The sequence below is a fragment of the Humulus lupulus genome, chromosome 6 (assembly GCF_963169125.1).
Source record: "Humulus lupulus chromosome 6, drHumLupu1.1, whole genome shotgun sequence".
NCBI classification, from domain to species: domain Eukaryota; kingdom Viridiplantae; phylum Streptophyta; class Magnoliopsida; order Rosales; family Cannabaceae; genus Humulus; species Humulus lupulus.
In genome coordinates, this window is record NC_084798.1 from 56,812,182 (window position 1) to 56,831,680 (window position 19,499).

The window sequence follows — 19,499 nt, forward strand, 5'->3', positions numbered from 1 at the left end:
TACAATAAGATTATATTTCTAGCTAAACCATGGCACAACCCCAAAAATATATATATATATATATGAAAAGAAAATTGACCTCCCCTCCACGACGTCCAGAGCCATAATATCCTCCTAATAACAATTACACAAACATTTAAAGATTCTTAAAGACATGTTGCTTTGATTTAGACAGGGTGAAGCAAATTTACAAACCTATAATAAGAACATCCAGATCAGAACCAGCACGAACATAATCAGGCTTCAATTTCAACCATTTTCCACTCCGATCACAAGGTTCCCATTTGGAGCCAAGATCCTTTAGAACAATCCCTTCATCTCTGAAAAAAAGGGGTACATATTACTTTAAAGAAATCAAGCTGGCATATAATTGATAAATTGAATTTCATATGACTCATAAATTTAAGTATCACTGTCAAATAAATAGTCATGATTTAATTCAATTATATTATTTCATTGGAAAATTGGAATTAGTTTACATTCATAAGAGTATAAGACTAAATCATTCAATAAAACTTAACCAACCATATAAATTTACTAAGTGTGAAATCAAAATAAGACTTTAAGCCAGTTTGGCATGGCTTTCAAAGTTCAAAATTACATTTTGGAGTGTTTGGATCAATTTTAAAAGATTCTTCTGCTTAGAAGGCCATGAATTCACTAGCACCACTGAAAGTCGTGAATAAACAAAGAGACTGTTTTAAGTTTCAATGAGAGAAGATACCATTTTGGTCCCCTTAATTTTATCTTAATACCAAATTTAACCTTCTATTTTAGAAAATTCAAATAATACCCTTTTGTTTTAAAAACCTATCAAAATAAACCATCGATCAAACTTTCATTCATGCATCTTATGATAATTTTAAGTATACTAAAACAAGGGTAAAAGGGTCATATTAAAAAATGATCAAAATCGAGATAAGGGTTAATTTTGGTAGATTTTGTGATTAAGTAATATTATTTAGTTAAAAACCAAGGGGTCAAAAAAACATTTCCTTTAATTAAACTTTTGAAACAGCTGCTAAAAAGTATCATTCGTCGATGACAAAAATAAAATTGCAAAAACTTAATCCACATGAAATACCAGTTATAATGTTAAAACGAAATCTATACAGAAAAGAAAAAAAAATCATACAGATTTATTGATATTTAGGTCTTTAGGATCTTAAATCTTTATGAAAACAAATACTATACCAGTTATAACAAATTGAACAAGATGCTTACCTGTTTTCAATAGTTTCCTTAAAAAACTTTTCAATATCATCCACATTATGAGCAATGCGTGACCAACAAGGTTCACCTACAAAACTAGCAAAGGTAAGACCCGACCTTACCAACTTACAAAGTATTCTAAACAAATTTTTGTTTGTCAATTGTCAGTAACATTTTTTTGGAAGGTCGTGTATCAATGCACCAGAAATATCAGAAGATTAGATTGCAAAATATGTAAATATGTAATTAATTAACATATTTTTGTTTGTCAATTGTCAGTAATATTTTTTGGAAGGTCATGTATCAATGCACCAGAAATATCAGAAGATTAGATTGCAAAATATGTATCTAATTGATTAACTGCAGCTCAGTAAATCAACTACTTGTACTAAAAGGGTCAAGTTTATAAATAACATATATTTTAGAAATAAAACTTGTATTAATAGAGGGGAAATAACATATAAAATGGGCCATTGGGCTTATTAATATAGATGATTTTTCTTTACCAGGAGGATGATGAGTTCCACCATTAGGTACTAAGAATTCAAGGCGGCCCTGCAAGGGCTTCACAATCCTTCGAAGAAGCTCATGTCGTTCCTTCAAGCTCTGATGAATTACACTAGTATCGCCAACATAAAGGATATCAAATGCAACATCTAGCCATACTCATGTCAAGGTCCCAAAAAGAGTAGTAGTATAAGAATTCTCTCATCATCCAGACCACCTCCAATACGCACTTAATGATGAAAGTAGAGTAAAATCCTCAATAAGGCATACACAAAGGATACAGCATAACTGCATTCAGAGAAAAGTAAGAATTATAAGAATTATGTAGACCAAGGTTAACCTTAAAGTTTTGTAAACATAGAATAATAGAAAGAAACCTGCCGATCACTATCAAACCCATCCCTTGCTGCCTTAGCTGCAAAGAAGCAATCAAGCAAGATTTAAGTAAATATATAGGTAGCATAAGTACATGCAAATAGCATTATTCAGGGTGGACCTATTTCTTGATTCGAACCAAACTCGGCAAAGCGATTTAAAGATGTGTCCCAGACCAACATTTCACCATCTAGTATACACCTGACAACATTCCAAGGAAACGTAAGAACAGCAAGCACAGTGAGACTTTAAGACAACAAATTTCATTGCATATGTTTCCTTTACCAATATGCATGAAAGCATATAATTTATAGATATGGATGTCCAATTGTCCACTTGATCATTCTCCAGACAAAAAATACGTAAAACAAAATTCAATTTGCCTACTTAAAATAATGAACCATCCTTCATACAAATCATTCAACTTTACTCTAATTCAACAACTATCAAGTTAACAAGATGGTACGATGGACCTGCACAAAGATTAGTAAAACACAGAAATGGAAGCAGAAATGGTGAGTTTCTGTATTGAATAACTAGAAATTCGAGAGCTTAGATCTCTCCCACAAAGGGTTACACCCTACCAATTACTACACACCCACTAATGGGCTCTCCTCCCCTGCTAAATACTAATGCACACCCTAAACTCACCCTCATAACAACTTAATAACCAACCTAGCCTAATCATTCTCTGCTGCTCCCCTACTGTTACCACTCCTGTAATAGGACCTGCCAGTAATTCACAGAAGCACAAACACTACCAAAGTAATAACAGTAATGAACCAATGAAACAGTAAACCAGCAAAAGAACAATCAGAAGCTTTGTTGAATAAAAATGGAAACGAGTTCATACACAAAAGGAGAGAGAAATCTCCATGATGCCTAGAATTCTCTTAATTCTTGCATAACAGAATACTAGCTTCCCTTTCCCACTAATAGGCTAACACTTGCCCAAATTACCCCTCTAACCAATTAACAATTTATCCAATACAAAAAGACTCGGCCTACCCCTGGTTCATGTACCCGGTTCCCTTCCTAGTATAGGTGAACCGAATGATAGGCTTATCGGGCCTATCATTACTCCCCCCAAATTTGAGAACCTTGTCCTTAAGGTTAAAAGCTGGAAACTGGCTGCGAATGGTCTCAAACTTCTCCCAGGTGGCCTCAAAAAGTGGTAAATCCTTCCAGCGAATCAACACTTCAACCTCCTGCCCCGGGGGTGCTGGATTCTGCCTCACATTCAACAGTTCAGCAGGTGCAACAATTAATTCCAGATCTGATGTGAGTGTAGGAGGCAGGGTAGGGGACGAATGGGCGTTGCCAATAGCCGCTCGGAGTTGCGAGACATGAAATACTGGGTGAATAGCAGCTGATGGAGGCAAACTGAGATGGTATGCCACCTTGCCAACACGTTTCAGAACAGAAAAAGGGCAGTAATACCTAGTAGACAGCTTCTCATTTTTGCGTGTGGCTAGCAATTTCTGTCGGTAAGGGCGAAGCTTCACGAAAACCTTGTCACCCACCTCAAAATCTACTCGTCTTCGTGACCCATCAGCGCTGTCTTTCATCTTCTGTTGTGCACGAAGCAAGTGCATCTTCACGTCATCTAGAAAAGAGTCCCGTTCTTCCAGCATTTGATCCACCGCTACAACATGAGTCGATCCAGCTGCATAGCGGATTAAAGGAGGCGGATCTCGCCCGTACAGCACCTTAAATGGCGTACAGCCCAGTGAAGAATGGTACGACGTATTATACCAATATTCAGCCCACGAAAGCCACTTTGCCCATGCTTTTGGTCTATTCGAAGCAAAACAGCGGAGGTACGTTTCAAGGCACCGGTTGACCACCTCCGACTGTCCATCTGTTTGGGGGTGATAAGCGGTGCTGTGGCGGAGTTCTGTGCCTTGCAATTTGAACAATTTAGACCAGAAATGGCTGAGGAAAATTCTGTCTCAGTCTGACACAATAGAGAGAGGTATACCGTGTAGTTTGACCACATGTACAACGAACGCTTCAGCCACTGTTTTGGCAGTAAATGGGTGACGGAGGCCGATGAAATGGCTATATTTGCTCAATCTATCCACCACCACTAAAATAGTATCCACTCCTTCGGATTTGGGCAATCCCTCTATAAAATCCATGGTTAAGTCCTCCCAAACCTGTGCCAGCAGCGAAAGAGGCTGAAGTAATCCCCCAGGAGACATGGCCAAATACTTGTTTCGCTGGCATACATCGCAAGAGCGAACAAACTCTAATACTTTAGCTTTCATTCCCACCCAATACACGTCTCCTTTCAGCCTGTGATAAGTGCGCAACTCCCCTCCTCCAATAGACGAACAGTGATACTCCCTTAGAAAATGTGGCAATAAGGTTGAAGAATAAGATAAAACCAAGCGACCTTTATAGAGTAACCGCTGCTGGGATAATGAAACCCAGCAATCTGTTTTCCCTGCTCCAACTCACGCTGAATCCGAGACAAAAATGGATCGGCTATAATTTCACGGTGCACTAACCCCCAATCCCGCCACGTGGTCGATGTCAACAGTGTGCATTCGACCTGGCTGACCCGCGATAAAGCATCAGCGGCACGATTGGTCTCTCCCGGCCGATATTGTATATCAAAATCGTAACCCAATAGTTTGACCAGCCATTTTTGGTGTTCCGGAGTAACCAGCCGCTGCTCCAACCAAAACTTAAAACTTTTTTGGTCCGTTCGAACAATGAACCGCCTACCAAGTAAATGAGGTCTCCATTTTAGTACCGCGAGGACAATAGCCATAAGTTCCTTCTCGTAAATGGATTTCAGCCGAGCTTTAGCCTTCAACACTTGACTGAAATATGCGAGTGGCCTTCCTTCCTGCATTAAAACAGCCCCTATGCCAAAGCCCGACGCATCGGTCTCCACTATGAAAGGCTTGGTAAAATCGGGCATTGCCAAAACAGGGACTGTAGTGAGCCGTTTTTTTAGCTCCTCAAAGGCAATTGTGGCAGCTTCATTCCACTTAAACTGGTCCTTTTTCAGTTGCTCCGTCAGAGGCCGGGCTATTTCGCCGTAGTTCTTAACAAACTTCCTATAATACCCAGTCAACCCAAGAAATCCCCTTAGCCCCTTTAACGTTCTTGGTAGCAGCCAATCCACCATTGACTGGATCTTTGAAGGGTCCACGGCCACACCCGCACCTGAAATGATATGCCCCAAATATTCAACTTGCCGCTGTCCAAAACAGCACTTCTTAAGATTTGCAAAAAACTGGTGGTCCGACAGTGTTTGTAAAACGATCTCAAGGTCCTTGACATGGGTTTGCTCATCCGGGCTATACACAAGAATGTCATCGAAGAATACCAAAACCCACTTCCGTAAATGGGGTCTGAAAATGTCGTTCATTTGTGACTGAAAAGTGGCTGGGGCATTCGTCAACCCAAATGGCATCACCACGAACTCATAATGGCCTTCATGAGTCTGAAATGCAGTTTTATGAATGTCCTCTCGCCGTACGCGAATCTGATGGTAGCCCGAGCATAAATCCAGTTTGGAGAAAACTTGAGCGCCATGGAGCTCATCAATCAGCTCATCTATCACTGGTATGGGGAACTTATCGGGCACCGTGGCTCGATTTAGTGCCCTGTAATCCACACAAAAACGCCAACCCCCGTCCTTTTTCTTAACTAGAAGAATCGGGCTTGAAAAGGGGCTGGTACTTGGTTGTATCACTCCCGTTCGTAACATCTCCTGAACCAACTTTTCGACTTCGTCTTTGATGCCGTGGGGGTATCGATAGGGCCGAATACTCACTGGAGCTGCATCTGGCTGAAGAATAATGGCGTGGTCATGATGTCTCTGGGGCGGCAGCGAAGATGGGGTGTCGAATACGTTGCGAAACCGTTGCAACACTTGCTGTACTCTTGCCGAATACACCGCGAAAAGCTGAGATACTTCTGTACAACCCAGTTCGACCCACACGCCATGCTTCTCATTTTGTAGTAAGCGAATCATATGCTTCAACGAGATACACGATTTATGTAGGAGAGGATCCCCGTGTAAGACGATAGGTTGCCCTCAGACTCTAAGCTTCATAGTATGTTCTTTCCAGTGATGTGTAGTCTCTCCCAGAGTTTCTAACCATTGAACACCCAAAATCACGTCTGTACTACCCAGCTGCAAGGGAAGGAAGTCTTCCACAATTTCAATGCCTTGTAATTGTAAATGAACCGAACGACACACTCCCGCCCCCTTCACTGCGTTACCACTGCCCATTTGTACCCCGTATGTCTCAGTCTCGGACACCGGCAGCGCAAGTTTCTGGGCCAACTCCGCGGTAATAAAATTGTGGGTCGCCCAACTATCGACCAAAACAACTACTTCATGACCCAAGATCGAGCCCAGAAGTTTCATGGTCCTGGGAGAAGTTAACCCAACTACCGCATTCAACGAAACTTCCACCAACTGGGCTTCCGCATCCCCAGCCGATTCCGTCACACCCAAGACCGCCCCAAGCGGATCAGTGGCCGAATCCTCCTTGGCGTCATCTTGAAGAATAATGACCTGCACTTCAGCCTGCGAGCACTCATGGCCCCGCATCCAACGACCATCACACTTAAAGCAGACACCACGACGTTTTTTCTCCTGGATTTCTGCCTCTGACAGGCGCCGATATGTCGAGGTCTGGGCTGGAGCCGTGACCGGTTTGGGGCTGGTGATCGTGGAAGTCGAAGTGGAGGAAGAAGGGGAAAGTACGAAAGTACCCTTACTATGAACATCAGGAATAGACAGAGTGCCTAAGGGAGGTCTTGGACTGGACTTAACGGGCCCACCTGGCCCAGTCCGAAGGCCTTTAGTGAGGGCCTGGGTTGCTTCAAGTTGTTCAGCCAACTCCATCATGTGAACCAGCCCGTTGGGCTCCAACACTCTCAAAGGGGCCTGAATTTCCACTTTCAACCCTTTCAAAAATGCAGCCCGTAAAGCAGCTTCTCCCATCGTCTCCACTGAAGCAGCTAGAGCTTCAAACTTCCTTCTGTAGTCCTGAACGGAATCCACCTGCTGCAGAACAAAAAATCAATCATAAACAGAGCCTTCACCCACGGGACGAAATCGCCTTAACAAGAGCAACTTCAGTTCCTCCCAAGTCGTAATCAGGCGGCGTTGATTCTCCCAACGAAACCAATTCAAGGCCGCCCCCTCCAAACACAAAACCGCAGCCTCTAATTGTTCGGTGGAGGACAGTCGCTGCAACCCGAAGTAGCGTTCAGCCCGATAGGTCCATTCATCCGGATCGTCACCCACAAAAACTGGTAATTCAATCTTACGGGGCCGAAAGTCCGACCGCCTCTCACCACAATCGACGCCACGACTGGAAGAACCACCACCCGTCACGGCCGAACCCTCGCCAGGCAATCGGCGATGCGAACCAGAGCCGCCCAACGTCCCCTCACGCAGCAACGCGAGTTCGTCAGCCACCCGACCCTGAGCCGTAACCAGACGATCCAGCACTTCCTTCACGGAGCCAAGCTCCACCCCGTGCTCCTTAAGGAGCACGCCGTGATCCTGAAGCTGACGCCGGACAGAGGACAGAGACGATTCGACACCCTCCACGCGCGACTCCATCCTGATCGATATCGGCATGCAAAACACCAGGACTGTCTCTGATACCAATTAATAGGACCTGGCAATAATTCACAGAAGCACAAACACTACCAAAGTAATAACAGTAATGAACCAATGAAACAGTAAACCAGTAAACCAGTAAAGAACAATCAGAAGCTTTGTTGAATAAAAATGGAAATGAGTTCATACACAAAAGGAGAGAGAAATCTCCATGATGCCTAGAATTCTCTTAATTCTTGCATAAGAGAATACTAGCTTCCCTTTCCCACTAATAGGCTAACACTTGCCCAAATTACCCCTCTAACCAATTAACAATTTATCCAATACAAAAAGACTCGGCCTACCCTTGGTTCATGTACCCGGTTCCCCTCCTAGTATAGGTGAACCGAATGATAGGCTTATCGGGCCTATCATCCTGCTCTTGCGCGCGTACTCATGTCAAGGGTGGTCTATCAATACCGCCGGCCCGAGGTCGCACCTTATCCTCAAGGTGAAATTGAGGGAACTGCTCTTGAATGACTTTGAAGTCCTCCCAAGTTGCCTCGAATGCAGAAAGGTTGGCCCACTTGATTAGGGCTTGTGGTGTCCCTTGTGTGTGCCCAGCCGAACTTCTAACACAGCCTCTAGCTTAAGAATCCATTCTAACTCTGCTATAAGACCTAGAGGTAACACTGAAGCTTGCTGTGTAGGTCCAAGGGCTGGCTTGAGCATGGAACCATGAAAGACGGGGGGATGGACGCATCCGGAGGAAGCTGGAGTCGATATGTTGTGGCTCCTACTTGAGCAGTAACCAGAAAAGGACCAAAAAATCATGGTGCCAATTTTTCATTCATTCTTTTGGCCACTATCCATTGCCTATATGGTCTTAGCTTGACATAAACTAAGTCTCCCACTTCAAACTGAACATCCCTTCTTTTCCTATCTGCCTGAGCTTTCATTTTCTGTTGGGCATGCTGAAGATTCAGTTTCAGCAAGTCAAGGATGACATCCCTGGTCTGCAGATTGTGCTCAACTGCTGAAACTCGAGTGCTAGCACGGACCAGAGGCGAGGAATCACGATGGTATAGGGCCCGATATGGTGTCATACCGCAGAGGAATGAAATGTCGTATTATACCAATACTTGGCCCATGGAAGCCACTTAGACCATTGGTTAGGCTTGGAACTAACAAAGCAACCGAGGTATGTCTCTAGACAGCAGTTAACCACTTCCGTTTGTCCATTCGTTTGTGGATGATACACGATGCTTTGCTTCAAAATTGCCCCTTGTAAGCGGAAGAGTTCCTTCCAAAAGAGGCCGAGGAAAATCTTGTCTCTATAGAGCGAGGAACACCATGTAACTTGACAATTTATCGAACAAAAATGGCAGCTACTGTAGTGGCTGAGAACGGATGCCGAAGAGGAACAAAGTGGCCATATTTGCTTAAGCAATCCACCACCGCCAAGATTGAATCGAAACCATTCGAATTTTGCAATCCCTCTATAGAATCTAGTGAAATACCCTCCAAACCTGATCTGGAATCAACAAAGGCTGAAGCGATCCCGTGGGTGATTGAGCTATGTACTAAAACTGTTGGCACACTGCACACCCAGCCACAAACTTTTGAACTCCTTACGCATTCTTGCCCAATACAAATCAGCTGCCATCCTCTGAAACATCTTGAAGACACCCGAATGCCCCCACGGTCTTAGCTTGACATAAACTAAGTCTCCCACTTCAAACTAAATATCCCTTCTTTTCTTATCTGCCTGAGCTTTCATTTTGTTGGGCACGCTGAAGATTCAGTTTCAGCAAGTCAAGGATGTCGTCCCTGGTCTGCAGATTGTGCTCAACCGCTGAAACTCGAGTGCTAGCAGGCTCGAAACAGACCAGAGGCGAGGGATCACGATGGTATAGGGCTCGAAATGGTGTCATACCACAAAAGAATGCAATGTCGTATTATACCAATAATTGGCCCACAGAAGTCACTTAGACCATTGGTTAGGCTTGGAACTAACAAAGCAACAGAGGTATGTCTCTAGACAGCAGTTAACCACTTCTGTTTGTTCATCCGTTTGAGGATGATACACGGTGCTTTGCTTCAAAATTGCCCCTTGTAGGCGGAAGGCTCCTTCCAAAAGAGACGGAGGAAAATCTTGTCTCTGTCCGATACAGTAGAGTGAGGAACACCATGTGACTTGACAATTTCCCGAACAAAAATGGCAGCTAATGTAGTGGCCGAGAACGGATGCCGAAGAGGAACAAAGTGGCCATATTTGCTTAAACAATCCACCACCACCAAGATTGAATTGAAACCATTGGAAATCTGCAATCCCTCCATAGAATCTAGTGAAATACCCTCCCAAACCTGATCTAGAATCGGCAAAGGCTGAAGCAATCCCGCGGGTGATTGAGCTATGTACTTGTTCTGTTGGCACACTGCACACCCAACCACAAACTTTTGAACATCCTTACACATTCCTACCCAATACAAATCAGTCGCCATCCTCTAAAAAGTCTTGCCAAGACTATCACCATCAACTCTCGCTCATAAACTGACTTGGTAAGTGCTCGGGGAGACAAAACCTGCTTGTAAAATGCAATAGGTCGCCCATTCTGCATCAAAACTGCACCTAGGCCCAACTTAGAAGCATCAACTTCAGGAACAAAAGGGGTTGAAAAGTAAGGAAGGGCCAAAACTGGTACTGCACACATGGCCTCTTTGAGTTGTATAAACGCTTCTTGAGCAGCTAGGGTCCATCCGAATGCATCTTTCCGCAGCTGGTCTGTAAGTGGTCATGCAATTTGCTCATACCCTTAACAAACTTCCTGCAGTATCTCGTGAGGCCAAGGAACCCTCTCAACACCGTTAGTATCCTCTGAATAGGCCAATTGGCCATGGCCTCAATTTTACTCGGATCCGCAGCGACCCCGTGAGCTGAAATTATGTGACCCAAATACTCCACACTAGTTTGGGCAAACAAACATTTTTTTTTGTTGGCATACAAGCAATGTTGAGCAAGTCGTTCCAAAACCAACTCCAAATGGCGAACATGTTCTTCCACTGATGCACTATAAACAAGGATATCGTCAAAAAAACTAAGACAAATTTACGAAGAAACTCTCGAAATTCATCAGCCCTTGGAAGTGGCCGGGGCATTAGTGAGGCCTAAAGGCATCACTATGAACTCGTAGTGCCATTCATGCGTGCAGAATGCAGTCTTCTCAATATCCTTAGCGGCCACTCGAATTTGGTGATATTCGAACTTCAAGTCCAACTTGGAAAACACTCACCTCCGTGCAACTCATCCAACAATTCATCAACCACCGGAATTGGAAACTTATCAGCAATAGTTTCCCTATTCAAAGCTCGATAATCCACATAAAACCTCCAGCTACCATCCTTTCTCTTGACCAATAACACTGGACTAGAGAAAGGACTTCTACTCGGCTTGATAATCCCAGCTTGAATCATCTCCATTACTAACTTTTCTATCTCATCTTTTTGCACTTGGGCGTATCTGTATGGCCTCACCAATATCAGTCCCACCCCATCACGTAAGGTAATTGAATGCTCTCTGGCTCTGCTTGGCAGCAAATCAATTGGCATCGAAAATACTGCTCCAAAACGCTCCAGAAGGTTCGATACACGTTGAGGAATGGCCTGCTGACCCACGGTCTCTTCTACCTTGAGAGGCTCCAGTTGAATCCAAAAACTCAATCCGTCATGTTCCACAGTGTGAATCATTGCCTTAAGGGAGATTGGTGACTTGCAAAGGCTCAGGTCACCTTGTAACGTTACCCATGCACCCGCCATTTCAAAACGCATGACCATCGTCCTCCAATTAACTTGCATATTGCCTAAGGTTTCCAGCCACTTGATACCGAGTATCACATCTGCCCCCCAAACTCCAATGGCAGGAAATCAATTATCACCCTCAAAGCGCCCAAGTCCAATTCAATTTGAGCACAAATTCCTTCAGTTCTGATTTTCCTTCCTATACCCAACAATATACCATAACAAGTCGTTGGAGTGATTGGGATACCGGTAGTTGCTACTACATCCATTGAAATAAAACTGTGAGTGGCCCCACTGTCAATTAGAACCGTAACAGGGTGCTGCCCGATATGCCCAACCAATTTCTTCGTGTAGGCAGAGGAGATACTGACCAAGGAGTTCAATGATAGTGTGGCTAACGTCTCTTCCGAAACCACTGTTTCTTTTGAATCTGGCGTGGGTGGAGGTGATTCTGAGGGTGAAATGGCCTCTTCTTCATCATAACTTGGAGGAAATTTTGTTCACATTCATGCCCCCGATGGAATTTCTTGTCACATTTGAAGCAAACTCCTCGTGCTTTTTTATCTTGATACTCGGCTTCCAACAATTGGTGGGTAAGTGGTGGTCGTGTAGCTTTCGAAACCGATGTGTTGGAACCGAACGGAGATGCCGCCGATGTGACCGACGCAGGTGGCGGAGACTTGGCGATAAATGGGTTCACTACGGATCGGAATGGAGTAATCAGTGTGAGATTGGGCCTAGAGACCGAGACCCTTGGCCCTTGGCCCGTTGCAAATAGCTGGTGGCCCTCCTCCACCCGTTGGGCTGTCTCCATAATCTGGGCTAAACTCGTGGGCTGAAGAATGTGTAGGGCCCCCTTAATATCTTCTGAGCCCTTTAACAAGACTTCCCTCTAAAATATGCTCTGGATCACGTGAAGCTAAAGCCTCCCAACGTAAACGATAATCTCTCATAGTGGTGGTTTGCACGACTGACATGAATTCCTCCGCCACCCGCCCAAAATCTGAGAAGTAATTGATGCTTCAAAGTCGCCCAAGACGTGATCGGACGTCTTTGATTCTCCCATTGGAACCACGCAAGGGCATCTCCTTCCAAGCCCACCACTGCCGCCTCAAGCATTTGAGGTTCTGAAAGTCGGGTTAATAGGAAGTACCGCTCCACTTGGTAGATCCACCCATCCAGATTGTCCCCGAAAAACAACGAAAGCTCCATCCTAGGGGGTCGGTAATCATGCACATAGCTGTGTGCGATGAAACATGACTCTAGTTGAACCAAAGGCTGTGGCAGAACAGGAACCGTCGTCGGTGGTGGCGACAAAACAGGAGATCCTGGGATCAAAGCCGATGATACTTCCCCTTCCACCGCGCGTTGTTAGTGATCCGCACTAGCTGCTGTCGATTCAGTGTTGGCTTTCCCCGAAGCTTGTAGAATCTGAGCTAAGTGAGCCACCAGATAGTCCATCTTCTCAATGGCTGGTAGGCGTTGAACCTCAGATTTAAACAGCTCAATCTCCTTGGGTAGCTGTTGGAATTCTGATTTGACCTCAGCCAAACCCTTGGTGAATTCCGATTGAACCCCGTTCAACCTTTCCTCCAAGACCTCCAACTGAGAATCCTTCTTAGGTGCCATGAGGACCAATGTCTCTGATACCACTTTGGTAGGATGGACCTGCACAAAGATTAGTAAAACAAAAAAATGGAAGCAGAAATGGTGAGTTTCTGTATTGAATAACTAGGAATTACATAGCCTAGATCTCTCCCACAAAGGGTTACACCCTACCAATTACTACACACCCACTAATGGGTTCTCCTCCTCTGCTAAATACTAAAGCCTAGGTCGGTACCATGTACCTGCACAAACCCTAAACTCACTCTCATAACAGCTTAATAACCAACCTAGCCTAATCATTCTCTGTTGCTCCCCTACTATTACCACTCCTGCTCTTGCGCGCGTACACGTATGTCAAGGGTGGTCTATCACAAAACTGCAGTGATGTTAAGATAACACAGCTCATAGCAAAAACTAAAATAAAATAATGTTCTTTCTATTTTTTCCCCCATTGAGTGTTTTCTCTAAAACAAAAGAATAAGTGAAGGACCTCTGACTCCAAACTATAATTCACAATTTACTTTTTCTGGCCTTCTTTGTCTCTTAGCTACAATCATTCATTCTTTTAAGCAAACAAACAAAAAACCGTTTGCATTTGATATAGTATACCAAAAGCCAAGCAACCATAAATGTATACCAAAAGCCAGTTCTAACCATAAATGTATAACCACAATACTATTTAACAAGTCTTTAAGTATCATATTTTCAGTATTTCTTGTGGTGTTAAATTCTTTCAACAAATCAAGGTTGCGCAGATATTGTCAGTTCTACCTAAGCTTTCAGATCAGGGTCCAAACATTGTCATCTAGAAAAAAGAATGAAAAAAAAATACAAATATTGTATTTGTATGTTCATATATGTACCTATCAGCCAGAACATTTTGTATAATGACGTCTGACATTGCATGTCCATATTCAGAGTGATCAAGAAAATTTCTGCATGAGATAAAAATGTTACCAATCAACATAAATATAGTTTATACTTTCTTTTTTTGGAAACTGGGCTCAATATGCAATCACTCGAGGATAAAAATAAGTAAAATGACAATGCTTGAGCTTTCAATATGTTTTTATTTTTCTTGATAAGAAACAAACGTGTATTAGTGAGTAAAAATAAAACACATAAAAGGTGAAAAATAAAAGTTAAGACCACACAAAATCATATAATAAAATATAAATCAAAATTACAAAACCGGAGAACAAGATGTCCCGAAAAAGTTAGGATAACTTTAACACAACCCAAAAACAAAAGATTCATGATTAGAACCCAAACTATCCTATCATTCTTCAACCAGAGAACCACCCAACTTAATTTTTTCCCAAAACTCCTCCAGAACTGTACAGCATACTTGAAACTCAAGTAACTAACTCTCGGTTCAATAATTTCATAAAAAGAAAATGGAATTTAAGTTAACTAACATCATGTGGGACTGGGATGTATGGTTGGAAAGAAATAAAAAGATTATTCAAGATTGTGAAAAGCGCATCAAGTCGATATGAAATAGAATGAAGCATCTGGTTGTTGTGTGGCTTAAATATGTAACGTGTTCATTTTTTGTTTTCCAATATAAGAGAAAAGGAGGTCATGATGTAATGTAGTTCGGTTTTAAAAGCGTAGGTTGCTTTCTTAGGTTTAGTTGGAAGGTTGTCATCTAAGTTTGTAACCCCAATTTGGCTTAAAATTAAACAACATATCCTAGTTTTATGAAAATTACAACATTCTCTCCACAGATTTTAGTTCATAAGTAAATCCATCAGGGGCCAAATTTAAAACAGAAAATGATAAAACAAAAATAAATAAATAACTTTTAGTGAAAACATAAAATTAAATCTAAAATTGAAATGAATATTCAAAAAAAACATATTTATGTATACATACATATATTGAGTGGATTTCTTTATCATTATTTTCATTTAATAAAAAATTGAAACTTAGATATGTATAATTGTATTTTGTCTTTTACTATTTAATTTTGACTAAATTTTGATTCACAATTTGATTTACTTATGACATGAAATCAAATAAAAAAGTTGTAATTTTCAAAATGTTAGGGTGATTGTTTGATTTTGCCAAAATAGATATTAAGGACACTAGCAACTACCTTGAGAAGTAGTGTATTTCTGTTCCATTCTTATGAATTTGTATGCGATCACCATCAAATTTGCACTCGACGACCACTTCCTTCCCATGAAGCTAAAGACAGCAAAAATTGCACCGCGTGAATTCAGATACCATTGACATAACATAAGCACATAAACAGGAATCACAAATAAAAAAATTAACAGAAAAGAGAACAAAATAGTCAATAAATTAAAATTGAAAATATAAATGTAGCCACCCCTAACCCATTTTTGGGAAATGTAAACGGTGTCAAGAATAACAGATAACATGTTTCTCCAATGAGATCATATTCTTCATGAAAGGACATCCAGGGAACTAAACCTTTTTCCACGCAACAGTTGCATCAGCAACTCTCATAGCTAGTTGAGGACGCACTGCCTTTCCAACTTCAATATCCTATAAAAACAAGCATAAACATTTATTAGATATTTTTTTTTACAAAATATGTATTTAAAAAAGTTCAAAGGAAAAAAAACAGCAGACAGAATTTTCAGTCAAACATCCAAAACAAAAGAACCCTAATAATCTTTTCATCTCAGTCATTCTCTGCCCTAAAGGAAAAAAAAAACCAACATGTCGATACATTGCACAATGTAGGAACAAGTAGCACCACCAATTTCCTTCATAATATGACATAAGAACTGGAAGAACGATTTTCTTTTAGAAATATATATATATATATATATGTGTGTACAAATTAAAAAGAGATATAATACAAGAAATAGTGACACTAGTCAACCAGAGAAAATTCATAGCACAATGTAGGAACAGTGGCACCACCAATTTCCTTCATACTATGATATCAGGACTGGAAGAACAAATTTCTTTTAGAAAAATAACTATTAAAAATTGAAAAGAGAGATGATACAAGTAATGGTGACACTAAACCAGAGAAAAACAACACAGCTAAAGATACATTCTGCTAAAATTATACCTTCTTCATATATGTTGCCATGAAAATCCACCAACCACTAAAATAAAACATATGAGATTTAACATGATTTTTTTTAATAATACATTTTAATTTTAGTTATAATTATTCACACTTTCCACATTTCATAAAAAATAAATAATTAAAAGTTCAAGTAATGTAAAATAAAAGAATTTAACAAAAGTAAAGGCTTAAGAGAGAAACCAAAAGTTCTAAACTGACAATAAAATATCTCTATTTATGACTTTCAGCTCAAGTCGTTGGGTAGCATGTGTGTAAGGGGTCGGTCTGGGATACAGTTAGCTGGGACTAAGAGCTAACTGTTTCTTCTCAAAAAATAAAAAATAAATAAAAAATAGATACTATTTGGGACTTTCAGGAATATTAGATTAGTAAAGTATTAAATGTACTTGATTTCCACTTGACTCAAAAGCACTTCCCTAAAAAGAAAAAGAAAAACAAGATGCAGTCATAGGACAGAGAGATACATAGTATATTATGGAAATAGTGAAGAGAGAGAGGAGAAGAAGATAAAAGCAGCACACAAGATGACATATCCAGAAGAATGTTTGTTAAAGACTCCAACATGCCTTTTCTTCACAAACAATTCACATTACCGTAAAGGAAAAGCAAACCTTTGATTCAAACAATAGCCTTATAATCATCCCTCTCAAAGCAGCACAAATAACTTCAAAGAGTAATTTCAAATAGAATGCTAGAGATAAAAGTGCAAGTAAATTAAAGAGTTATTTTATATAATAAACCTGTCCGACAAATAGTTTACAATCAATCATCTCCCTCAAATTAGCACAGGTCATAAATATTTTCAAAAATTACAAGAGAAACATTTAAGAATTATAATAAACAGATTTATTTTATATTATAATGCACCTGCCGCTTATGGCGTTGACTTCGATCACTAAGCTTTTCACAAACCAATTTCAAGTCACAGGTGACATTAAACAAGTCCTCTGCGTCTGGATGGAATTCATGAAATATGCTTTTTTCACTGATCCCTAACTTCAAATCTAGATAGGTAAAATACAAGTTAGTAAAAAATTATCATGGAATTAAAAAAATTACAAATGCTAAAGGTGGCACCTTTTAGAATGATCATGATGATCCACTTCATTTCTTGTGCATTTGTCTTCTTAATCAACATAGCAAGTACTGAAGTCTTCTCAGACCTACTCCCATTGTAATTTTAATGAAAAATAATAAAATAAAGTAGTGAAGGCACAAGATAAAAAAAGTACGTATGATGCAAAACAATTAATACACCAATGCCAACCAGTAATATTATAATTTGTTCATAACATCAATTCGATGAGGTAACTTCCAAAAAAAAAAAAGCATTGTTTTGAATGCTGAAAACTAAGAACATCAATATAACAATGCGATCTATCTAGAGACACCCATATATGTAAACAGAACCAATTTAGATGCATCAAACAAATTGTGAAGAAGAAACAATTATTTTTTGGAAAAGCAAATTTCCATAACAGGAAAGTTAGAATCTTTAGTGGGTATGTAAAAAATCAAGTGCTAGTAAACAATAGAAAGAGTCTATCTACTATAACTCTCACATTATTAATTGGGGTGATCTGCTCATCCAAACTTTAAAACAAAACATAGGCGAAATGCCAAAGGACTATTTGCTCGAAATTTAAAATATACATACTAAAAATACATAAACAATTAGAATACAATCCCCTAAAACATGCCTGTTTTCGCTTGAAGCCAAACGATCAAGCAACTCATTTAACTCCTTGATTGTTAGTCCACCAGACGTCATTCCTTGCCTACGCTCTAGTACCTATGTCACAAATAACATTGCAGAAGTGTTTATTTACAGTAAACGATACTGAAAAGAGAGGAGAGTAACTCCACAAAATGGAACTGCCATAAAGGAAAAAAAAACTAGTAAAATGATAAAGGAAAAACCACACACAATTTCTGGAACGCACAAAAAGAAAGGGGATTTACCCTGAAACAGAGGGCAAATCGTTTTTCTTTTTTCAAAACAAAGAGAGATCAACATGAAAAAGAAACGAAGTTCTACCAATATGTTTCAAAAAATTATTCCTTCATAAAAATAATGCCAAAGGAAAAAAAATCTCGACATATAGGTATATGTTTGAAAAGTTAGGGAAAAAAAAAAAACTGACTTCGACGGCAACAAGTGCAAAGTTTCCAGCACTGGCACCAGTCTTTGCGCCACCTTTGCGCCAATTGATGAGGCGAAGAGCGTCGGGGGAGTCCCTAGCCATGCCGAGGGCATCGATGAGGGAGGTGGCCAGAACAGATTCCTTGAGGCCATAGGAGCCACGCTCGCGATCCAGATTGGGGAGGATGAGTCGTACAGCGCTAAAGTAATCGCCGGACTTGCAGAAGTTATCTAGGAATTTCCGAAACTTGGAACGCTTCTTGGCGGAGGTTTTGCTCTTGAGCATCCAGTTGAAGAGACTGCAGAGGACACTGAACTTGGTCTCCTCAGCCATGGGAGTTCACACTAAAGCTCGATGCTTCTATCAGTTTTACGGCTATGAAGGAAGCTTTTGACAATGCCTACGAGAGCGTTTTAATTTGGGAACAACCCTTGCGAGGGTAGGACAACTCGTACGGTTATTTCTTTCTTTGTAATTTTTACACAGCTGTAAGCCTTAAACATTGTTTTTATTTTTAATAAAAAGTGATTCATAATTTTTTTTAAATATATATATAATTAATAAATAATATCTCCCATCTTATATGTCATTTATATCAAATATAATAATATTTAAAAAAAATTAATAATAAAAATAAAATAAAAATAGAAAAAATTATAGTGTACTTAGACAGTAATTTACATGCATCAACTATTTTTAGTTTCTAATGTATTTTACAATATTCTTTAGTGAATTAGATAAAAAAAAAAGCTTCAATCACTTTATAAAAAATAAACTATCACACAAAATTATAACATAAAAAAATTGATATATACTTTTATTATTTTAAATAAATATGATTTAATTATTTAAATTATCATAAAATATATTAAAAATATCATTTTTCAATTAATTAATTTATTTATTTTTGTTTAAGTTTATATTTGTTATAGTTTTAGAATTTGACAGCAACAACAAAATATTATATATTATATGTTTAATATAATATTAAGTTTAAGTTTAATTAAATTTTATTTAAGTTATAAAATATATGGTTTTATTATTTTTAAATAATTATCATTGTAAAATATCTCAAAAATATCATATTTTAATTTGCTTAATTATTTATTTATTTAATTTTATTTAAATTTAAGTCATGTTTACAATCTACCATTAAATATAAGAATATTTCGTTAAAGTTAACGGGAAAAAAATAAAA

At 39.8% G+C, this 19,499-nt stretch overlaps 1 protein-coding gene across 1 annotated transcript in view; it reads right to left on the minus strand.

Moving 5' to 3' along the window:
- Window positions 1–18,725, minus strand: part of LOC133782186 (DNA ligase 4) — a 49,586-nt gene extending 30,861 nt beyond the window's left edge. The window contains exons 1-14 of the mRNA XM_062221402.1: window positions 18,302–18,725; window positions 17,858–17,949; window positions 17,235–17,320; window positions 17,025–17,161; window positions 15,524–15,598; window positions 15,183–15,274; window positions 13,945–14,016; window positions 2,216–2,295; window positions 2,097–2,134; window positions 2,001–2,007; window positions 1,719–1,868; window positions 1,225–1,300; window positions 196–320; window positions 80–114 (exon numbers count right to left, since the gene is read on the minus strand). Coding sequence (XP_062077386.1) covers window positions 80–114; window positions 196–320; window positions 1,225–1,300; window positions 1,719–1,868; window positions 2,001–2,007; window positions 2,097–2,134; window positions 2,216–2,295; window positions 13,945–14,016; window positions 15,183–15,274; window positions 15,524–15,598; window positions 17,025–17,161; window positions 17,235–17,320; window positions 17,858–17,949; window positions 18,302–18,634 — 1,398 coding nt within the window. The 5' untranslated portion in view covers window positions 18,635–18,725. The remainder of the gene's footprint in view (window positions 1–79; window positions 115–195; window positions 321–1,224; window positions 1,301–1,718; window positions 1,869–2,000; window positions 2,008–2,096; window positions 2,135–2,215; window positions 2,296–13,944; window positions 14,017–15,182; window positions 15,275–15,523; window positions 15,599–17,024; window positions 17,162–17,234; window positions 17,321–17,857; window positions 17,950–18,301) is intronic.
- Between the last annotated feature and the right edge of the window lie 774 nt (window positions 18,726–19,499).